At 45.8% G+C, this 24,737-nt stretch overlaps 1 protein-coding gene across 1 annotated transcript in view; it reads right to left on the reverse strand.

Annotated features, from left to right (window-relative positions):
• Positions 1 to 7,219: 7,219 nt before the first annotated feature.
• Positions 7,220 to 24,737, reverse strand: part of LOC120991866 (pepsin A-like) — a 126,188-nt gene continuing 108,670 nt past the window's right edge. The window contains exon 9 of the mRNA XM_040420616.1: positions 7,220 to 7,445. Within this exon, the coding sequence (XP_040276550.1) occupies positions 7,308 to 7,445 (138 nt within the window). The 3' untranslated portion in view covers positions 7,220 to 7,307. The remainder of the gene's footprint in view (positions 7,446 to 24,737) is intronic.

The raw sequence follows: 24,737 nt of genomic DNA on the forward strand, positions 1-24,737 counted from the left end.
TCTGACAGTATTATGTGGGCACTCTATGGCACTCTCTGACAGTATTATGTGGGCACTGTATGGCACTCTCTGACAGTCTTATGTGGGCACTGTATGGCATTCTCTGACAGTATTACGTGGGCACTCTATGGCACTCTCTGACAGTCTTATGTGGGCACTGTATGGCACTCTGACAGTATTATGTGGGCACTCTATGGCACTCTCTGACAGTATTATGTGGGCACTGTATGGCACTCTCTGACAGTCTTATGTGGGCACTCTACACTGCGTGCAGAATTATTAGGCAAATGAGTATTTTGACCACATCATCCTCTTTATGCATGTTGTCTTACTCCAAGCTGTATAGGCTCGAAAGCCTACTACCAATTAAGCATATTAGGTGATGTGCATCTCTGTAATGAGAAGGGGTGTGGTCTAATGACATCAACACCCTATATCCGGTGTGCATAATTATTAGGCAACTTCCTTTCCTTTGGCAAAATGGGTCAAAAGAAGGACTTGACAGGCTCAGAAAAGTCAAAAATAGTGAGATATCTTGCAGAGAGATGCAGCACTCTTAAAATTGCAAAGCTTCTGAAGCGTGATCATCGAACAATCAAGCGTTTCATTCAAAATAGTCAACAGGGTCGCAAGAAGCGTGTGGAAAAACCAAGGCGCAAAATAACTGCCCATGAACTGAGAAAAGTCAAGCGTGCAGCTGCCAAGATGCCACTTGCCACCAGTTTGGCCATATTTCAGAGCTGCAACATCACTGGAGTGCCCAAAAGCACAAGGTGTGCAATACTCAGAGACATGGCCAAGGTAAGAAAGGCTGAAAGACGACCACCACTGAACAAGACACACAAGCTGAAACGTCAAGACTGGGCCAAGAAATATCTCAAGACTGATTTTTCTAAGGTTTTATGGACTGATGAAATGAGAGTGAGTCTTGATGGGCCAGATGGATGGGCCCGTGGCTGGATTGGTAAAGGGCAGAGAGCTCCAGTCCGACTCAGACGCCAGCAAGGTGGAGGTGGAGTACTGGTTTGGGCTGGTATCATCAAAGATGAGCTTGTGGGGCCTTTTCGGGTTGAGGATGGAGTCAAGCTCAACTCCCAGTCCTACTGCCAGTTTCTGGAAGACACCTTCTTCAAGCAGTGGTACAGGAAGAAGTCTGCATCCTTCAAGAAAAACATGATTTTCATGCAGGACAATGCTCCATCACACGCGTCCAAGTACTCCACAGCGTGGCTGGCAAGAAAGGGTATAAAAGAAGAAAATCTAATGACATGGCCTCCTTGTTCACCTGATCTGAACCCCATTGAGAACCTGTGGTCCATCATCAAATGTGAGATTTACAAGGAGGGAAAACAGTACACCTCTCTGAACAGTGTCTGGGAGGCTGTGGTTGCTGCTGCACGCAATGTTGATGGTGAACAGATCAAAACACTGACAGAATCCATGGATGGCAGGCTTTTGAGTGTCCTTGCAAAGAAAGGTGGCTATATTGGTCACTGATTTGTTTTTGTTTTGTTTTTGAATGTCAGAAATGTATATTTGTGAATGTTGAGATGTTATATTGGTTTCACTGGTAAAAATAAATAATTGAAATGGGTATATATTTGTTTTTTGTTAAGTTGCCTAATAATTATGCACAGTAATAGTCACCTGCACACACAGATATCCCCCTAAAATAGCTAAAACTAAAAACAAACTAAAAACTACTTCCAAAAATATTCAGCTTTGATATTAATGAGTTTTTTGGGTTCATTGAGAACATGGTTGTTGTTCAATAATAAAATTAATCCTCAAAAATACAACTTGCCTAATAATTCTGCACTCCCTGTATGGCACTCTCTGACAGTATTACGTGGGCACTGTATGGCACTCTCTGACAGTATTATGTGGGCACTGTATGGCACTCTCTGACAGTATTATGTGGGCACTCTATGGCACTCTCTGACAATATTATGTGGGCACTGTATGGCACTCTCTGACAGTCTTATGTGGGCACTCTATGGCACTCTCTGACAGTATTACGTGGGCACTCTATGGCACTCTCTGACAGTATTATGTGGGCACTGTATGGCACTCTCTGACAGTATTACATGGGCACTGTATGGCACTCTCTGACAGTATTACGTGGGCACTCTATGGCACTCTCTGACAGTATTATGTGGGCACTGTATGGCACTCTCTGACAGTATTATGTGGGCACTGTATGGCACTCTCTGACAGTATTATGTGGGCACTGTATGGCACTCTCTGACAGTATTATGTGGGCACTGTATGGCACTCTCTGACAGTATTATGTGGGCACTCTATGGCACTCTCTGACAATATTATGTGGGCACTGTATGGCACTCTCTGACAGTCTTATGTGGGCACTCTATGGCACTCTCTGACAGTATTACGTGGGCACTCTATGGCACTCTCTGACAGTATTATGTGGGCACTGTATGGCACTCTCTGACAGTATTACATGGGCACTGTATGGCACTCTCTGACAGTATTACGTGGGCACTCTATGGCACTCTCTGACAGTATTATGTGGGCACTGTATGGCACTCTCTGACAGTATTATGTGGGCACTGTATGGCACTCTCTGACAGTATTATGTGGGCACTGTATGGCACTCTCTGACAGTATTACGTGGGCACTCTATGGCACTCTCTGACAGTATTATGTGGGCACTGTATGGCACTCTCTGACAGTCTTATGTGGGCACTCTATGGCACTCTCTGACAGTATTATGTGGGCACTGTATGGCACTCTCTGACAGTCTTATGTGGGCACTCTATGGCACTCTCTGACAGTATTACGTGGGCACTCTATGGCACTCTCTGACAGTATTATGTGGGCACTGTATGGCACTCTCTGACAGTATTATGTGGGCACTCTATGGCACTCTCTGACAGTATTATGTGGGCACTGTATGGCACTCTCTGACAGTATTATGTGGGCACTGTATGGCACTCTCTGACAGTATTATGTGGGCACTGTATGGCACTCTCTGACAGTATTACGTGGGCACTATATGGCACTCTCTGACAGTCTTATGTGGGCACTGTATGGCATTCTCTGACAGTATTACATGGGCACTGTATGGCACTCTCTGACAGTATTATGTGGGCACTGTATGGCACTCTCTGACAGTATTATGTGGGCACTATATGGCACTCTCTGACAGTCTTATGTGGGCACTGTATGGCATTCTCTGACAGTATTACATGGGCACTGTATGGCACTCTCTGACAGTATTATGTGGGCACTATATGGCACTCTCTGACAGTATTACGTGGGCACTATATGGCACTCTCTGACAGTATTATGTGGGCACTGTATGGCACTCTCTGACAGTATTATGTGGGCACTATATGGCACTCTCTGACAGTATTACGTGGGCACTATATGGCACTCTCTGACAGTATTATGTGGGCACTGTATGGCACTCTCTGACAGTATTATGTGGGCACTATATGGCACTCTCTGACAGTATTATGTGGGCACTGTATGGCACTCTCTGACAGTATTATGTGGGCACTATATGGCACTCTCTGACAGTCTTATGTGGGCACTGTATGGCATTCTCTGACAGTATTACATGGGCACTGTATGGCACTCTCTGACAGTATTATGTGGGCACTATATGGCACTCTCTGACAGTATTACGTGGGCACTATATGGCACTCTCTGACAGTATTATGTGGGCACTGTATGGCACTCTCTGACAGTATTATGTGGGCACTATATGGCACTCTCTGACAGTATTACATGGGCACTGTATGGCACTCTCTGACAGTATTACGTGGGCACTGTATGGCACTCTCTGACAGTATTACATGGGCACTATATGGCACTCTCTGACAGTATTACATGGGCACTGTATGGCACTCTCTGACAGTATTACGTGGGCACTCTATGGCACTCTCTGACTGTCTTATGTGGGCACTGTATGGCACTCTCTGACAGTATTACATGGGCACTATATGGCACTCTCTGACAGTATTACATGGGCACTGTATGGCACTCTCTGACAGTATTACGTGGGCACTGTATGGCACTCTCTGACAGTATTATGTGGGCACTCTATGGCACTCTCTGACAGTATTATGTGGGCACTGTATGGCACTCTCTGACAGTATTACGTGGGCACTGTATGGCACTCTCTGACAGTATTACGTGGGCACTGTATGGCACTCTCTGACAGTATTACATGGGCACTATATGGCACTCTCTGACAGTATTACGTGGGCACTCTATGGCACTCTCTGACAGTATTATGTGGGCACTGTATGGCACTCTCTGACAGTATTATGTGGGCACTGTATGGCACTCTCTGACAGTATTATGTGGGCACTCTATGGCACTCTCTGACAGTCTTATGTGGGCACTGTATGGCATTCTCTGACAGTATTACGTGGGCACTGTATGGAACTCTCTGACAGTCTTATGTGGGCACTGTACGGCACTCTCTGACAGTATTATGTGGGCACTATATGGCACTCTCTGACAGTATTACGTGGGCACTATATGGCACTCTCTGACAGTATTATGTGGGCACTGTATGGCATTCTCTGACAGTATTACATGGGCACTATATGGCACTCTCTGACAGTATTACGTGGGCACTGTATGGCACTCTCTGACAGTATTACATGGGCACTGTATGGCACTCTCTGACAGTATTACGTGGGCACTGTATGGCACTCTCTGACAGTCTTATGTGGGCACTGTATGGCACTCTGACAGTATTACGTGGGCACTCTATGGCACTCTCTGACAGTCTTATGTGGGCACTGTATGGCATTCTCTGACAGTATTACGTGGGCACTATATGGCACTCTCTGACAGTATTACATGGGCACTGTATGGCACTCTCTGACAGTATTACATGGGCACTGTATGGCACTCTCTGACAGTATTACGTGGGCACTGTATGGCACTCTCTGACAGTCTTATGTGGGCACTGTATGGCACTCTGACAGTATTACGTGGGCACTCTATGGCACTCTCTGACAGTCTTATGTGGGCACTGTATGGCATTCTCTGACAGTATTACATGGGCACTGTATGGCACTCTCTGACAGTCTTATGTGGGCACTGTATGGCACTCTCTGACAGTATTACATGGGCACTGTATGGCACTCTCTGACAGTCTTATGTGGGCACTGTATGGCACTCTCTGACAGTATTACGTGGGCACTGTATGGCACTCTCTGACAGTATTACATGGGCACTGTATGGCACTCTCTGACAGTATTACGTGGGCACTGTATGGCACTCTCTGACAGTCTTATGTGGGCACTGTATGGCACTCTGACAGTATTACGTGGGCACTCTATGGCACTCTCTGACAGTCTTATGTGGGCACTGTATGGCATTCTCTGACAGTATTACATGGGCACTGTATGGCACTCTCTGACAGTCTTATGTGGGCACTGTATGGCACTCTCTGACAGTATTACATGGGCACTGTATGGCACTCTCTGACAGTCTTATGTGGGCACTGTATGGCACTCTCTGACAGTATTACGTGGGCACTCTATGGCACTCTCTGACAGTATTATGTGGGCACTGTATGGCACTCTCTGACAGTATTACGTGGGCACTGTATGGCATTCTCTGACAGTATTACGTGGGCACTATATGGCACTCTCTGACAGTATTATGTGGGCACTGTATGGCACTCTCTGACAGTATTACATGGGCACTGTATGGCACTCTCTGACAGTATTACGTGGGCACTGTATGGCACTCTCTGACAGTATTACGTGGGCACTGTATGGCACTCTCTGACAGTATTACGTGGGCACTGTATGGCACTCTCTGACAGTATTACATGGGCACTGTATGGCACTCTCTGACAGTATTACATGGGCACTGTATGGCACTCTCTGACAGTATTACATGGGCACTATATGGCACTCTCTGACAGTATTACGTGGGCACTGTATGGCACTCTCTGACAGTATTACGTGGGCACTGTATGGCACTCTCTGACAGTATTACGTGGGCACTGTATGGCACTCTCTGACAGTATTATGTGGGCACTGTATGGCACTCTCTGACAATATTATGTGGGCACTGTATGGCACTTTCTGACAGTCTTATGTGGGCACTGTATGGCACTCTCTGACAGTATTACGTGGGCACTCTATGGCACTCTCTGACAGTCTTATGTGGGCACTGTATGGCACTCTCTGACAGTATTATGTGGGCACTCTATGGCACTCTCTGACAGTATTATGTGGGCACTGTATGGCACTCTCTGACAGTCTTATGTGGGCACTGTATGGCATTCTCTGACAGTATTACGTGGGCACTATATGGCACTCTCTGACAGTATTACGTGGGCACTATATGGCACTCTGACAGTATTACGTGGGCACTGTATGGCACTCTCTGACAGTATTACGTGGGCACTATATGGCACTCTCTGACAGTATTACGTGGGCACTATATGGCACTCTCTGACAGTATTACGTGGGCACTATATGGCACTCTCTGACAGTATTACGTGGGCACTATATGGCACTCTCTGACAGTATTATGTGGGCACTGTATGGCACTCTCTGACAGTATTACGTGGGCACTGTATGGCACTCTCTGACAGTATTACGTGGGCACTGTATGGCGGTATTACATGCATGTCTTACATCTGTTGCACTTGATAAGTAATGGATATTGGTGTTAGATCTCTAACCTTTCACATCCTGCATTTACTTCCATGTTCCCCTGGAGCGGTGCATGTACGTTGGGTTTACATGTGGCGGTTTCTATGGAGCTGATACACACACCGCTGCCAGTGTCTTCTGCGTGCAGATAGAACATGGAAACCATATGTCCAGTTGTGGAGACATATGGATGATATTATAGCCTTGACCTGCTACTGGGGGATTCTCACACCCGACACATATGGATCACATAACACATGGAATACATGTGAGGAACCAGAAATCTCAGAGTCCTGGCTGGAGCCCGGCCCGGCCCTGGGGGCACTCCGAGTAAACACCCTGACATTTCATACAAGCCAAGGAGAAGGGTGGGAGACGAGAGGAACAGATGGAGGGGGTAGTGCAAGGGGAGGCGGGAGAGGTGGAGGACACAGGAGAAAGACAAAGACATGGAAGCATCTGGAAGAAAGAGTCAAGGGGTTAACAACAAGGACTGGCTATGAGGAGGGAAGGGCTCGATCTGCTGCATCCCCGATGTCCATGTCATTGAGGTCCACCCCAGATACATAGACATGCTATATGTTTATTACAAGCTCACATGTGACACCATCTTGTATACACGCATGATCTACCACACATGATGGACATGACCTAGGATTTCACAGCTTGGGCAAATCCAACTCTGTTACTGCTGCGGTCAAAAGCCACAAAGTATTCACGGATGAAGATGTCTCCAAGAATCCAAGGGCCGGAGGTGTTCTGGAAGCCACTGCTGCATGATCCGGAGAACTACAAGACACAAGTCATCCATTAACACACAGACATGATACAATACCTAGAACCGAAGCCTGAAGACATCTCAAGTAGAAGAAAGCCGCAGTGGAGGGTTGTAGACACCGGGCTAGAGGGAACATTGCCCTGCACCAGGTTCATGCTGGCCTGAAGGATGAGGGCCTAGTCCTCGATAAAAGCCTCCCAACGCTGATTGACAGCTTCATCTTAGAAACATAGACTATAACGAATGCACCACCGGCGCTAATTACACCAAATAGGCAGCAGTATCTTATAGAAGACCAGACAAATCACTTGTATAAAGGTAACATGACCCTGCGCTCGGCCTATTAATCCTGACCCTTATGAGCCTCTGGCTCTGACTGTGAGGAACTTGTCCACTTCACTTTCAACTATCAAGATGACCTTGTTTCTGATATGTGGAGTCAAGGGACCACTTTGTCCAGGATTTCGATATAAACGAATTCTTCTGCGCAGAGGTAATAGCAGGTAAACAGGCTGTTTGGAGGTAGCCCCAGCCGGTAGCGAAACTCCGCTTGTACTCACGCTCACAAAGGGAGCCGGTGACGTCACCTCTTGAGCTACGGGCTGCTGTGAGCACCGAAAACCAACCAACGCGTTTCGAGCAGAGTGCTGCTCTTCGTCAGGGAATCATTCGAGTGCCCTCAGTAGCTTCCTTTTATTCTACCCGCTCACGATGCTTCATAACTTCGATAGTTTTAAAAAGATTCGATAATTTTTTTAATCGAAAAAAAATAACTCGATTTCTGTGTTTTAACCCTTCGGGACCAATGTGTTCATATAAAAAATCCACTGAGTTTCTTTTTTCGACATGTTTTTAATATAGTCTCCTCCCCATATATCCATTTTAACTATTTCTATCCTGAAAAATGAAGAATTTCCCATTATGCTTCTCTATGAAATGTCAAATTTTGGAGGAGATACAGTGGAAAGAGAGCTATGTAATGGGAACGCTAGACGTAAAATCACTGGATACAGTTATTGAAAACGAAAAGGGCCGGCGCAATATTTTCTGCACCAAAAAGATTTACCAAATACCCAGATAGAATTCATTGGGGATTGCATTTCATTTATTTTACAATTTTTTTTAAATTTAAATATGAAGACGAATCTTTTTAAAACTATCGAATTTATGAAGTCGGAGTTAATTAACATCGTGAGCGGGTAGAATAAAAGGAAGCTACTGAGGGCACTCGAATGATTCCCTGACGAAGAGCAGCACTCTGCTCGAAACGCGTTGGATGGTTTTTGGTGATTACAGCAGCCCGTAGCTCAAGAGGTGACGTCACCGGCTCTCTTTGTGAGCGTGAGCACAAGCGGAGTTTTGCTACCGGCTAGGGCGAACTCCAAACAGACTGTTTTACCTGCTATTACCTCTGCGCAGAAGAATTCGTGTATATCGAAATCCTGGACAAAGTGGTCCCTTGACTCCACATATCAGAAACAAGGTCATCTTGATAGTTGAAAGTGAAGTGGACAAGTTCCTCACAGTCAGAGCCAGAGGTTAATAAGGGTCAGGATTAATAGGCCGAGCGCAGGGTCATTTTACCTTTATACAAGTGATTTGTCTTAGAACCAAAGTTTATGAAGCTGAATAGACATCTGTCCATCAAGTTCAAGCAGCCAAGAACCACAATACCACCCAGAACGAGGGAGAAATCTGCTACTTCATTACTGTACATAGACTACATGATAAACATCCCCTGTCTACACTACATGACTGTATGATCAGCTTCTCCTCTCCTGTCTACACTACATGACTGTATGATCATCTTCTCCTCTCCTCCTGTCTACACTACATGACTGTATGATCAGCTTCTCCTCTCCTGTCTACACTACATGACTGTATGATCATCTTCTCCTCTCCTGTCTACACTACATGACTGTATGATCATCTTCTCCTCTCCTGTCTACACTACATGACTGTATGATCAGCTTCTCCTCTCCTGTCTACACTACATGACTGTATGATCAGCTTCTCCTCTCCTCCTGTCTACACTACATGACTGTATGATCAGCTTCTCCTCTCCTCCTGTCTACACTACATGACTGTATGATCAGCTTCTCCTCTCCTCCTGTCTACACTACATGACTGTATGGTCAGCACCTCCTCTCCTGTCTACACTACATGACTGTATGATCAGCTTCTCCTCCTGTCTACACTACATGACTGTATGATCAGCGTCTCCTCTCCTGTCTACACTACATGACTGTATGATCAGCTTCTCCTCTCCTCCTGTCTACACTACATGACTGTATGATCAGCTTCTCCTCCTGTCTACACTACATGACTGTATGATCAGCGTCTCCTCTCCTGTCTACACTACATGACTGTATGATCAGCTTCTCCTCTCCTCCTGTCTACACTACATGACTGTATGATCAGCTTCTCCTCTCCTCCTGTCTACACTACATGACTGTATGATCAGCTTCTCCTCCTGTCTACACTACATGACTGTATGATCAGCTTCTCCTGTCCTCCTGTCTACACTACATGACTGTATGATCAGCGCCTCCTCTCCTGTCTACACTACATGACTGTATGATCAGCTTCTCCTCTCCTGTCTACACTACATGACTGTATGATCAGCTTCTCCTCTCCTCCTGTCTACACTACATGACTGTATGATCGGCTTCTCCTCTCCTCCTGTCTACACTACATGACTGTATGATCAGCGCCTCCTCTCCTGTCTACACTACATGACTGTATGATCAGCGCCTCCTCTCCTGTCTACACTACATGACTGTATGATCAGCTTCTCCTCCTGTCTACACTACATGACTGTATGATCAGCTTCTCCTCCTGTCTACACTACATGACTGTATGATCGGCTTCTCCTCTCCTCCTGTCTACACTACATGACTGTATGATCAGCTTCTCCTCTCTTCCTGTCTACACTACATGACTGTATGATCAGCTTCTCCTCCTCTCCTGTCTACACTACATGACTGTATGGTCAGCTTCTCCTCTCCTCCTGTCTACACTACATGACTGTATGATCAGCTTCTCCTCTCCTCCTGTCTACACTACATGACTGTATGATCATCTTCTCCTCTCCTCCTGTCTACACTACATGACTGTATGATCAGCTTCTCCTCCTGTCTACACTACATGACTGTATGATCAGCTTCTCCTCCTGTCTACACTACATGACTGTATGATCGGCTTCTCCTCTCCTCCTGTCTACACTACATGACTGTATGGTCAGCTTCTCCTCTCCTCCTGTCTACACTACATGACTGTATGATCAGCTTCTCCTCTCCTCCTGTCTACACTACATGACTGTATGATCATCTTCTCCTCTCCTCCTGTCTACACTACATGACTGTATGATCAGCTTCTTCTCTCCTCCTGTCTACACTACATGACTGTATGATCAGCTTCTCCTCTCCTCCTGTCTACACTACATGACTGTATGATCAGCTTTTCCTCTCCTCCTGTCTGCACTACATGACTGTATGATCAGCTTCTCCTCTCCTCCTGTCTACACTACATGACTGTATGATCAGCTTCTCCTCTCCTCCTGTCTACACTACATGACTGTATGATCATCTTCTCCTCTCCTCCTGTCTGCACTACATGACTGTATGATCATCTTCTCCTCTCCTCCTGTCTACACTACATGACTGTATGATCATCTTCTCCTCTCCTCCTGTCTACACTACATGACTGTATGGTCAGCTTCTCCTCTCCTCCTGTCTACACTACATGACTGTATGATCAGCTTCTCCTCTCCTGTCTACACTACATGACTGTATGGTCAGCTTCTCCTCTCCTGTCTACACTACATGACTGTATGATCAGCTTCTTCTCTCCTCCTGTCTACACTACATGACTGTATGATCAGCTTCTCCTCTCCTCCTGTCTACACTACATGACTGTATGATCAGCTTCTCCTCTCCTCCTGTCTACACTACATGACTGTATGATCAGCTTCTTCTCTCCTCCTGTCTACACTACATGACTGTATGATCAGCTTCTCCTCTCCTGTCTACACTACATGACTGTATGATCATCTTCTCCTCTCCTCCTGTCTACACTACATGACTGTATGATCAGCTTCTCCTCTCCTGTCTACACTACATGACTGTATGATCATCTTCTCCTCTCCTCCTGTCTACACTACATGACTGTATGATCAGCTTCTCCTCTCCTGTCTACACTACATGACTGTATGATCAGCTTCTCCTCTCCTCCTGTCTACACTACATGACTGTATGATCGGCTTCTCCTCTCCTCCTGTCTACACTACATGACTGTATGATCAGCGCCTCCTCTCCTGTCTACACTACATGACTGTATGATCAGCGCCTCCTCTCCTGTCTACACTACATGACTGTATGATCAGCTTCTCCTCCTGTCTACACTACATGACTGTATGATCAGCTTCTCCTCCTGTCTACACTACATGACTGTATGATCGGCTTCTCCTCTCCTCCTGTCTACACTACATGACTGTATGGTCAGCTTCTCCTCTCCTCCTGTCTACACTACATGACTGTATGATCAGCTTCTCCTCTCCTCCTGTCTACACTACATGACTGTATGATCATCTTCTCCTCTCCTCCTGTCTACACTACATGACTGTATGATCAGCTTCTTCTCTCCTCCTGTCTATACTACATGACTGTATGATCAGCTTCTCCTCCTGTCTACACTACATGACTGTATGATCGGCTTCTCCTCTCCTCCTGTCTACACTACATGACTGTATGGTCAGCTTCTCCTCTCCTCCTGTCTACACTACATGACTGTATGATCAGCTTCTCCTCTCCTCCTGTCTACACTACATGACTGTATGATCATCTTCTCCTCTCCTCCTGTCTACACTACATGACTGTATGATCAGCTTCTTCTCTCCTCCTGTCTACACTACATGACTGTATGATCAGCTTTTCCTCTCCTCCTGTCTGCACTACATGACTGTATGATCAGCTTCTCCTCTCCTCCTGTCTACACTACATGACTGTATGATCAGCTTCTCCTCTCCTCCTGTCTACACTACATGACTGTATGATCATCTTCTCCTCTCCTCCTGTCTGCACTACATGACTGTATGATCATCTTCTCCTCTCCTCCTGTCTACACTACATGACTGTATGATCATCTTCTCCTCTCCTCCTGTCTACACTACATGACTGTATGATCAGCTTCTCCTCTCCTCCTGTCTACACTACATGACTGTATGGTCAGCTTCTCCTCTCCTCCTGTCTACACTACATGACTGTATGATCAGCTTCTCCTCTCCTGTCTACACTACATGACTGTATGGTCAGCTTCTCCTCTCCTGTCTACACTACATGACTGTATGATCAGCTTCTCCTCTCCTCCTGTCTACACTACATGACTGTATGATCAGCTTCTCCTCTCCTCCTGTCTACACTACATGACTGTATGATCAGCTTCTCCTCTCCTCCTGTCTACACTACATGACTGTATGATCAGCTTCTCCTCTCCTCCTGTCTACACTACATGACTGTATGATCAGCTTCTCCTCTCCTGTCTACACTACATGACTGTATGATCAGCTTCTCCTCTCCTGTCTACACTACATGACTGTATGGTCAGCTTCTCCTCTCCTCCTGTCTACACTACATGACTGTATGATCAGCTTCTCCTCTCCTCCTGTCTACACTACATGACTGTATGGTCAGCTTCTCCTCTCCTCCTGTCTACACTACATGACTGTATGATCAGCTTCTCCTCTCCTGTCTACACTACATGACTGTATGATCAGCTTCTCCTCTCCTCCTGTCTACACTACATGACTGTATGATCAGCTTCTCCTCTCCTCCTGTCTGCACTACATGACTGTATGATCATCTTCTCCTCTCCTGTCTACACTACATGACTGTATGATCAGCTTCTCCTCTCCTCCTGTCTACACTACATGACTGTATGATCAGCTTCTCCTCTCCTCCTGTCTACACTACATGACTGTATGATCAGCGCCTCCTCTCCTGTCTACACTACATGACTGTATGATCAGCGCCTCCTCTCCTGTCTACACTACATGACTGTATGATCAGCTTCTCCTCTCCTGTCTACACTACATGACTGTATGATCAGCTTCTCCTCCTGTCTACACTACATGACTGTATGATCAGCGTCTCCTCTCCTGTCTACACTACATGACTGTATGATCAGCTTCTCCTCTCCTCCTGTCTACACTACATGACTGTATGATCATCTTCTCCTCTCCTCCTGTCTACACTACATGACTGTATGATCAGCTTCTCCTCCTGTCTACACTACATGACTGTATGATCAGCGCCTCCTCTCCTCCGGTCTACACTACATGACTGTATGATCAGCTTCTCCTCTCCTCCTGTCTACACTACATGACTGTATGATCATCTTCTCCTCTCCTCCTGTCTACACTACATGACTGTATGATCAGCTTCCCCTCCTGTCTACACTACATGACTGTATGATCAGCTTCTCCTCTCCTCCTGTCTACACTACATGACTGTATGATCAGCTTCTCCTCTCCTCCTGTCTACACTACATGACTGTATGATCATCTTCTCCTCTCCTCCTGTCTACACTACATGACTGTATGATCAGCGCCTCCTCTCCTGTCTACACTACATGACTGTATGATCAGCTTCTCCTCTCCTGTCTACACTACATGACTGTATGATCAGCTTCTCCTCTCCTCCTGTCTACACTACATGACTGTATGATCAGCTTCTCCTCCTGTCTACACTACATGACTGTATGATCAGCTTCTCCTCTCCTGTCTACACTACATGACTGTATGATCAGCTTCTCCTCTCCTGTCTACACTACATGACTGTATGATCAGCTTCTCCTCTCCTGTCTACACTACATGACTGTATGATCAGCTTCTCCTCTCCTCCTGTCTACACTACATGACTGTATTATCAGCTTCTCCTGTCTACACTACATGACTGTATGATCATCTTCTCCTCTCCTCCTGTCTACACTACATGACTGTATGATCATCTTCTCCTCTCCTCCTGTCTACACTACATGACTGTATGATCAGCTTCTTCTCTCCTCCTGTCTACACTACATGACTGTATGATCAGCTTCTCCTCCTGTCTACACTACATGACTGTATGATCATCTTTTCCTCTCCTCCTGTCTGCACTACATGACTGTATGATCATCTTCTTCTCTCCTCCTGTCTACACTACATGACTGTATGATCAGCTTCTCCTCTCCTCCTGTCTACACTACATGACTGTATGATCAGCTTCTCCTCTCCTCCTGTCTACACTACATGACTGTATGATCAGCTTCTCCTCTCCTCCTGTCTACACTACATGACTGTATGATCAGCTTCTCCTCTCCTCCTGTCTACACTACATGACTGTATGATCAGCTTCTCCTCTCCTCCTGTCTACACTACATGACTGTATGATCAGCTTCTCCTCTCCTCCTGTCTACACTACATGACTGTATGATCAGCTTCTCCTCCTGTCTACACTACATGACTGTATGATCAGCTTTTCCTCTCCTCCTGTCTGCACTACATGACTGTATGATCATCTTCTTCTCTCCTCCTGTCTACACTACATGACTGTATGATCAGCTTCTCCTCTCCTCCTGTCTACACTACATGACTGTATGATCAGCTTCTCCTCTCCTCCTGTCTACACTACATGACTGTATGATCAGCTTCTCCTCTCCTCCTGTCTACACTACATGTCTGTATGATCGGCTTCTCCTCTCCTCCTGTCTACACTACATGACTGTATGATCATCTTCTCCTCTCCTCCTGTCTACACTACATGACTGTATGATCATCTTCTCCTCTCCTCCTGTCTACACTACATGACTGTATGATCAGCTTCTTCTCTCCTCCTGTCTACACTACATGACTGTATGATCAGCTTCTCCTCTCCTCCTGTCTACACTACATGACTGTATGATCAGCTTTTCCTCTCCTCCTGTCTGCACTACATGACTGTATGATCATCTTCTTCTCTCCTCCTGTCTACACTACATGACTGTATGATCAGCTTCTCCTCTCCTCCTGTCTACACTACATGACTGTATGATCAGCTTCTCCTCTCCTCCTGTCTACACTACATGACTGTATGATCAGCTTCTCCTCTCCTCCTGTCTACACTACATGACTGTATGATCATCTTCTCCTCTCCTCCTATCTACACTACATGACTGTATGATCAGCGCCTCCTCTCCTGTCTACACTACATGACTGTATGATCAGCTTCTCCTCTCCTCCTGTCTACACTACATGACTGTATGATCATCTTCTCCTCTCCTCCTGTCTACACTACATGACTGTATGATCAGCGCCTCCTCTCCTGTCTACACTACATGACTGTATGATCAGCTTCTCCTCTCCTGTCTACACTACATGACTGTATGATCAGCTTCTCCTCTCCTCCTGTCTACACTACATGACTGTATGATCAGCTTCTCCTCTCCTCCTGTCTACACTACATGACTGTATGATCAGCGCCTCCTCTCCTGTCTACACTACATGACTGTATGGTCAGCTTCTCCTCCTGTCTACACTACATGACTGTATGATCAGCTTCTCCTCTCCTCCTGTCTACACTACATGACTGTATGATCAGCTTCTCCTCTCCTCCTGTCTACACTACATGACTGTATGATCAGCTTCTCCTCCTGTCTACACTACATGACTGTATGATCAGCTTCTCCTCTCCTGTCTACACTACATGACTGTATGATCAGCTTCTCCTCTCCTGTCTACACTACATGACTGTATGATCAGCTTCTCCTCTCCTGTCTACACTACATGACTGTATGATCAGCTTCTCCTCCTGTCTACACTACATGACTGTATGATCGGCTTCTCCTCTCCTCCTGTCTACACTACATGACTGTATGATCAGCTTCTCCTCTCCTGTCTACACTACATGACTGTATGATCAGCTTCTCCTCTCCTCCTGTCTACACTACATGACTGTATTATCAGCTTCTTCTGTCTACACTACATGACTGTATGATCATCTTCTCCTCTCCTCCTGTCTACACTACATGACTGTATGATCATCTTCTCCTCTCCTCCTGTCTACACTACATGACTGTATGATCAGCTTCTTCTCTCCTCCTGTCTACACTACATGACTGTATGATCAGCTTTTCCTCTCCTCCTGTCTGCACTACATGACTGTATGATCATCTTCTTCTCTCCTCCTGTCTACACTACATGACTGTATGATCAGCTTCTCCTCTCCTCCTGTCTACACTACATGACTGTATGATCAGCTTCTCCTCTCCTCCTGTCTACACTACATGACTGTATGATCAGCTTCTCCTCTCCTCCTGTCTACACTACATGACTGTATGATCAGCTTCTCCTCTCCTCCTGTCTACACTACATGACTGTATGATCAGCTTCTCCTCTCCTCCTGTCTACACTACATGACTGTATGATCAGCTTCTCCTCTCCTCCTGTCTACACTACATGACTGTATGATCAGCTTCTCCTCTCCTCCTGTCTACACTACATGACTGTATGATCATCTTCTCCTCTCCTCCTGTCTACACTACATGACTGTATGATCAGCTTCTCCTCTCCTCCTGTCTACACTACATGACTGTATGATCAGCTTCTCCTCCTGTCTACACTACATGACTGTATGATCAGCGTCTCCTCTCCTGTCTACACTACATGACTGTATGATCAGCTTCTCCTCTCCTCCTGTCTACACTACATGACTGTATGATCAGCTTCTCCTCTCCTCCTGTCTACACTACATGACTGTATGATCAGCTTCTCCTCTCCTCCTGTCTACACTACATGACTGTATAATCATCTTCTCCTCTCCTGTCTACACTACATGACTGTATGATCAGCTTCTCCTCTCCTCCTGTCTACACTACATGACTGTATGATCATCTTCTCCTCTCCTCCTGTCTACACTACATGACTGTATGATCAGCGTCTCCTCTCCTGTCTACACTACATCACTGTATGATCAGCTTCTCCTCTCCTCCTGTCTACACTACATGACTGTATGATCAGCTTCTCCTCCTGTCTACACTACATGACTGTATGATCATCTTCTCCTCTCCTCCTGTCTACACTACATGACTGTATGATCAGCTTCTTCTCTCCTCCTGTCTATACTACATGACTGTATGATCAGCTTTTCCTCTCCTCCTGTCTTCACTACATGACTGTATGATCAGCGTCTCCTCTCCTGTCTACACTACATGACTGTATGATCAGCTTCTCCTCTCCTCCTGTCTACACTACATGACTGTATGATCATCTTCTCCTCTCCTCCTGTCTACACTACATGACTGTATGATCAGCTTCTCCTCCTGTCTACACTACATGACTGTATGATCAGCGCCTCCTCTCCTCCGGTCTACACTACATGACTGTATGATCAGCTTCTCCTCTCCTCCTGTCTACACTACATGACTGTATGATCATCTTCTCCTCTCCTCCTGTCTACACTACATGACTGTATGATCAGCTTCTCCTCCTGTCTACACTACATGACTGTATGATCAGCTTCTCCTCTCCTCCTGTCTACACTACATGACTGTATGATCAGCTTCTCCTCTCCTCCTGTCTACACTACATGACTGTATGATCATCTTCTCCTCTCCTCCTGTCTACACTACATGACTGTATGATCAGCGCCTCCTCTCCTGTCTACACTACATGACTGTATGATCAGCTTCTCCTCTCCTGTCTACACTACATGACTGTATGATCAGCTTCTCCTCTCCTCCTGTCTACACTACATGACTATATGATCATCTTCTCCTCTCCTCCTGTCTACACTACATGACTGTATGATCAGCTTCTCCTCCTCTCCTGTCTACACTACATGACTGTATGATCAGCTTCTCCTCTCCTGTCTACACTACATGACTGTATGATCAGCTTCTCCTCTCCTCCTGTCTACACTACATGACTGTATGATCATCTTCTCCTCTGCTCCTGTCTACACTACATGACTGTATGATCAGCTTCTCCTCTCCTCCTGTCTACACTACATGACTGTATGATCAGCTTCTCCTCTCCTCCTGTCTACACTACATGACTGTATGATTAGCTTCTCCTCTCCTGTCTACACTACATGACTGTATGATCAGCTTCTCCTCCCCTGTCTACACTACATGACTGTATGATCAGCTTCTCCTCTCCTGTCTACACTACATGACTGTATGATCAGCTTCTCCTCTCCTCCTGTCTACACTACATGACTGTATTATCAGCTTCTCCTGTCTACACTACATGACTGTATGATCATCTTCTCCTCTCCTCCTGTCTACACTACATGACTGTATGATCATCTTCTCCTCTCCTCCTGTCTACACTACATGACTGTATGATCAGCTTCTTCTCTCCTCCTGTCTACACTACATGACTGTATGATCAGCTTCTCCTCCTGTCTACACTACATGACTGTATGATCATCTTTTCCTCTCCTCCTGTCTGCACTACATGACTGTATGATCATCTTCTTCTCTCCTCCTGTCTACACTACATGACTGTATGATCAGCTTCTCCTCTCCTCCTGTCTACACCACATGACTGTATGATCAGCTTCTCCTCTCCTCCTGTCTACACTACATGACTGTATGATCAGCTTCTCCTCTCCTCCTGTCTACACTACATGACTGTATGATCAGCTTCTCCTCTCCTCCTGTCTACACTACATGACTGTATGATCAGCTTCTCCTCTCCTCCTGTCTACACTACATGACTGTATGATCAGCTTCTCCTCTCCTCCTGTCTACACTACATGACTGTATGATCAGCTTCTCCTCTCCTCCTGTCTACACTACATGACTGTATGATCAGCTTCTCCTCTCCTCCTGTCTGCACTACATGACTGTATGATCATCTTCTTCTCTCCTCCTGTCTACACTACATGACTGTATGATCAGCTTCTCCTCTCCTCCTGTCTACACTACATGACTGTATGATCAGCTTCTCCTCTCCTCCTGTCTACACTACATGACTGTATGATCAGCTTCTCCTCTCCTCCTGTCTACACTACATGTCTGTATGATCGGCTTCTCCTCTCCTCCTGTCTACACTACATGACTGTATGATCATCTTCTCCTCTCCTCCTGTCTACACTACATGACTGTATGATCATCTTCTCCTCTCCTCCTGTCTACACTACATGACTGTATGATCAGCTTCTTCTCTCCTCCTGTCTACACTACATGACTGTATGATCAGCTTTTCCTCTCCTCCTGTCTGCACTACATGACTGTATGATCATCTTCTTCTCTCCTCCTGTCTACACTACATGACTGTATGATCAGCTTCTCCTCTCCTCCTGTCTACACTACATGACTGTATGATCAGCTTCTTCTCTCCTCCTGTCTACACTACATGACTGTATGATCAGCTTCTCCTCTCCTCCTGTCTACACTACATGACTGTATGATCAGCTTCTCCTCTCCTCCTGTCTACACTACATGACTGTATGATCATCTTCTCCTCTCCTCCTATCTACACTACATGACTGTATGATCAGCGCCTCCTCTCCTGTCTACACTACATGACTGTATGATCAGCTTCTCCTCTCCTCCTGTCTACACTACATAACTGTATGATCATCTTCTCCTCTCCTCCTGTCTACACTACATGACTGTATGATCAGCGCCTCCTCTCCTGTCTACACTACATGACTGTATGATCAGCTTCTCCTCTCCTGTCTACACTACATGACTGTATGATCAGCTTCTCCTCTCCTCCTGTCTACACTACATGACTGTATGATCAGCTTCTCCTCCTGTCTACACTACATGACTGTATGATCAGCTTCTCCTCTCCTGTCTACACTACATGACTGTATGATCAGCTTCTCCTCTCCTGTCTACACTACATGACTGTATGATCAGCTTCTCCTCTCCTGTCTACACTACATGACTGTATGATCAGCTTCTCCTCTCCTCCTGTCTACACTACATGACTGTATTATCAGCTTCTCCTGTCTACACTACATGACTGTATGATCATCTTCTCCTCTCCTCCTGTCTACACTACATGACTGTATGATCATCTTCTCCTCTCCTCCTGTCTACACTACATGACTGTATGATCAGCTTCTTCTCTCCTCCTGTCTACACTACATGACTGTATGATCAGCTTTTCCTCTCCTCCTGTCTGCACTACATGACTGTATGATCATCTTCTTCTCTCCTCCTGTCTACACTACATGACTGTATGATCAGCTTCTCCTCTCCTCCTGTCTACACTACATGACTGTATGATCAGCATCTCCTCTCCTCCTGTCTACACTACATGACTGTATGATCAGCTTCTTCTCTCCTTCTGTCTACACTACATGACTGTATGATCAGCTTCTCCTCTCCTCCTGTCTACACTACATGACTGTATGATCAGCTTCTCCTCTCCTCCTGTCTACACTACATGACTGTATGATCAGCTTCTCCTCTCCTCCTGTCTACACTACATGACTGTATGATCAGCTTCTCCTCTCCTCCTGTCTACACTACATGACTGTATGATCATCTTCTCCTCTCCTGTCTACACTACATGACTGTATGATCAGCTTCTCCTCTCCTCCTGTCTACACTACATGACTGTATGATCATCTTCTCCTCTCCTCCTGTCTACACTACATGACTGTATGATCAGCGTCTCCTCTCCTGTCTACACTACATGACTGTATGATCAGCTTCTCCTCTCCTCCTGTCTACACTACATGACTGTATGATCAGCTTCTCCTCCTGTCTACACTACATGACTGTATGATCATCTTCTCCTCTCCTTCTGTCTACACTACATGACTGTATGATCAGCTTCTTCTCTCCTCCTGTCTATACTACATGACTGTATGATCAGCTTTTCCTCTCCTCCTGTCTACACTACATGACTGTATGATCAGCTTCTCCTCTCCTCCTGTCTACACTACATGACTGTATGATCATCTTCTCCTCTCCTCCTGTCTGCACTACATGACTGTATGATCATCTTCTCCTCTCCTCCTGTCTACACTACATGACTGTATGATCATCTTCTCCTCTCCTCCTGTCTACACTACATGACTGTATGGTCAGCTTCTCCTCTCCTCCTGTCTACACTACATGTCTGTATGATCAGCTTCTCCTCTCCTCCTGTCTACACTACATGTCTGTATGATCAGCTTCTCCTCTCCTGTCTACATTACATGACTGTATGATCATCTTCTCCTCCTGTCTACACTACATGACTGTATGATCAGCTTCTCCTCTCCTGTCTACACTACATGACTGTATGATCAGCTTCTCCTCTCCTGTCTACACTACATGACTGTATGATCAGCTTCTCCTCTCCTCCTGTCTACACTACATGACTGTATTATCAGCTTCTCCTGTCTACACTACATGACTGTATGATCATCTTCTCCTCTCCTCCTGTCTACACTACATGACTGTATGATCATCTTCTCCTCTCCTCCTGTCTACACTACATGACTGTATGATCAGCTTCTTCTCTCCTCCTGTCTACACTACATGACTGTATGATCAGCTTTTCCTCTCCTCCTGTCTGCACTACATGACTGTATGATCATCTTCTTCTCTCCTCCTGTCTACACTACATGACTGTATGATCAGCTTCTCCTCTCCTCCTGTCTACACTACATGACTGTATGATCAGCTTCTCCTCTCCTCCTGTCTACACTACATGACTGTATGATCAGCTTCTCCTCTCCTCCTGTCTACACTACATGACTGTATGATCAGCTTCTCCTCTCCTCCTGTCTACACTACATGACTGTATGATCAGCTTCTCCTCTCCTCCTGTCTACACTACATGACTGTATGATCAGCTTCTCCTCTCCTCCTGTCTACACTACATGACTGTATGATCAGCTTCTCCTCTCCTCCTGTCTACACTACATGACTGTATGATCATCTTCTCCTCTCCTCCTGTCTACACTACATGACTGTATGATCAGCTTCTCCTCTCCTCCTGTCTACACTACATGACTGTATGATCAGCTTCTCCTCTCCTGTCTACACTACATGACTGTATGATCAGCTTCTCCTCCTGTCTACACTACATGACTGTATGATCAGCTTCTTCTCTCCTCCTGTCTACACTACATGACTGTATGATCAGCTTTTCCTCTCCTCCTGTCTGCACTACATGACTGTATGATCATCTTCTTCTCTCCTCCTGTCTACACTACATGACTGTATGATCAGCTTCTCCTCTCCTCCTGTCTACACTACATGACTGTATGATCAGCATCTCCTCTCCTCCTGTCTACACTACATGACTGTATGATCAGCTTCTTCTCTCCTTCTGTCTACACTACATGACTGTATGATCAGCTTCTCCTCTCCTCCTGTCTACACTACATGACTGTATGATCAGCTTCTCCTCTCCTCCTGTCTACACTACATGACTGTATGATCAGCTTCTCCTCTCCTCCTGTCTACACTACATGACTGTATGATCAGCTTCTCCTCTCCTCCTGTCTACACTACATGACTGTATGATCAGCTTCTCCTCTCCTGTCTACACTACATGACTGTATGATCAGCTTCTCCTCTCCTCCTGTCTACACTACATGACTGTATGATCATCTTCTCCTCTCCTCCTGTCTACACTACATGACTGTATGATCAGCGTCTCCTCTCCTGTCTACACTACATGACTGTATGATCAGCTTCTCCTCTCCTCCTGTCTACACTACATGACTGTATGATCAGCTTCTCCTCCTGTCTACACTACATGACTGTATGATCATCTTCTCCTCTCCTCCTGTCTACACTACATGACTGTATGATCAGCTTCTTCTCTCCTCCTGTCTATACTACATGACTGTATGATCAGCTTTTCCTCTCCTCCTGTCTGCACTACATGACTGTATGATCAGCTTCTCCTCTCCTCCTGTCTACACTACATGACTGTATGATCATCTTCTCCTCTCCTCCTGTCTGCACTACATGACTGTATGATCATCTTCTCCTCTCCTCCTGTCTACACTACATGACTGTATGATCATCTTCTCCTCTCCTCCTGTCTACACTACATGACTGTATGGTCAGCTTCTCCTCTCCTCCTGTCTACACTACATGTCTGTATGATCAGCTTCTCCTCTCCTCCTGTCTACACTACATGTCTGTATGATCAGCTTCTCCTCTCCTGTCTACATTACATGACTGTATGATCATCTTCTCCTCCTGTCTACACTACATGACTGTATGATCAGCTTCTCCTCTCCTGTCTACACTACATGACTGTATGATCAGCTTCTCCTCTCCTGTCTACACTACATGACTGTATGATCAGCTTCTCCTCTCCTGTCTACACTACATGACTGTATGATCAGCTTCTCCTCCTGTCTACACTACATGACTGTATGATCGGCTTCTCCTCTCCTCCTGTCTACACTACATGACTGTATGATCAGCTTCTCCTCTCCTGTCTACACTACATGACTGTATGATCAGCTTCTCCTCTCCTCCTGTCTACACTACATGACTGTATTATCAGCTTCTCCTGTCTACACTACATGACTGTATGATCATCTTCTCCTCTCCTCCTGTCTACACTACATGACTGTATGATCATCTTCTCCTCTCCTCCTGTCTACACTACATGACTGTATGATCAGCTTCTTCTCTCCTCCTGTCTACACTACATGACTGTATGATCAGCTTTTCCTCTCCTCCTGTCTGCACTACATGACTGTATGATCATCTTCTTCTCTCCTCCTGTCTACACTACATGACTGTATGATCAGCTTCTCCTCTCCTCCTGTCTACACTACATGACTGTATGATCATCTTCTCCTCTCCTCCTGTCTACACTACATGACTGTATGATCAGCTTCTCCTCTCCTCCTGTCTACACTACATGACTGTATGATCAGCTTCTCCTCTCCTCCTGTCTACACTACATGACTGTATGATCAGCTTCTCCTCTCCTCCTGTCTACACTACATGACTGTATGATCAGCTTCTCCTCTCCTCCTGTCTACACTACATGACTGTATGATCAGCTTCTCCTCTCCTCCTGTCTACACTACATGACTGTATGATCATCTTCTCCTCTCCTCCTGTCTACACTACATGACTGTATGATCAGCTTCTCCTCTCCTCCTGTCTACACTACATGACTGTATGATCAGCTTCTCCTCTCCTGTCTACACTACATGACTGTATGATCAGCTTCTCCTCCTGTCTACACTACATGACTGTATGATCAGCCTCTCCTCTCCTGTCTACACTACATGACTGTATGATCAGCTTCTCCTCTCCTCCTGTCTACACTACATGACTGTATGATCAGCTTCTCCTCT

Source organism: Bufo bufo, chromosome 2 (genome assembly GCF_905171765.1).
Source record: "Bufo bufo chromosome 2, aBufBuf1.1, whole genome shotgun sequence".
Taxonomy (NCBI): Eukaryota; Metazoa; Chordata; class Amphibia; order Anura; family Bufonidae; genus Bufo; species Bufo bufo.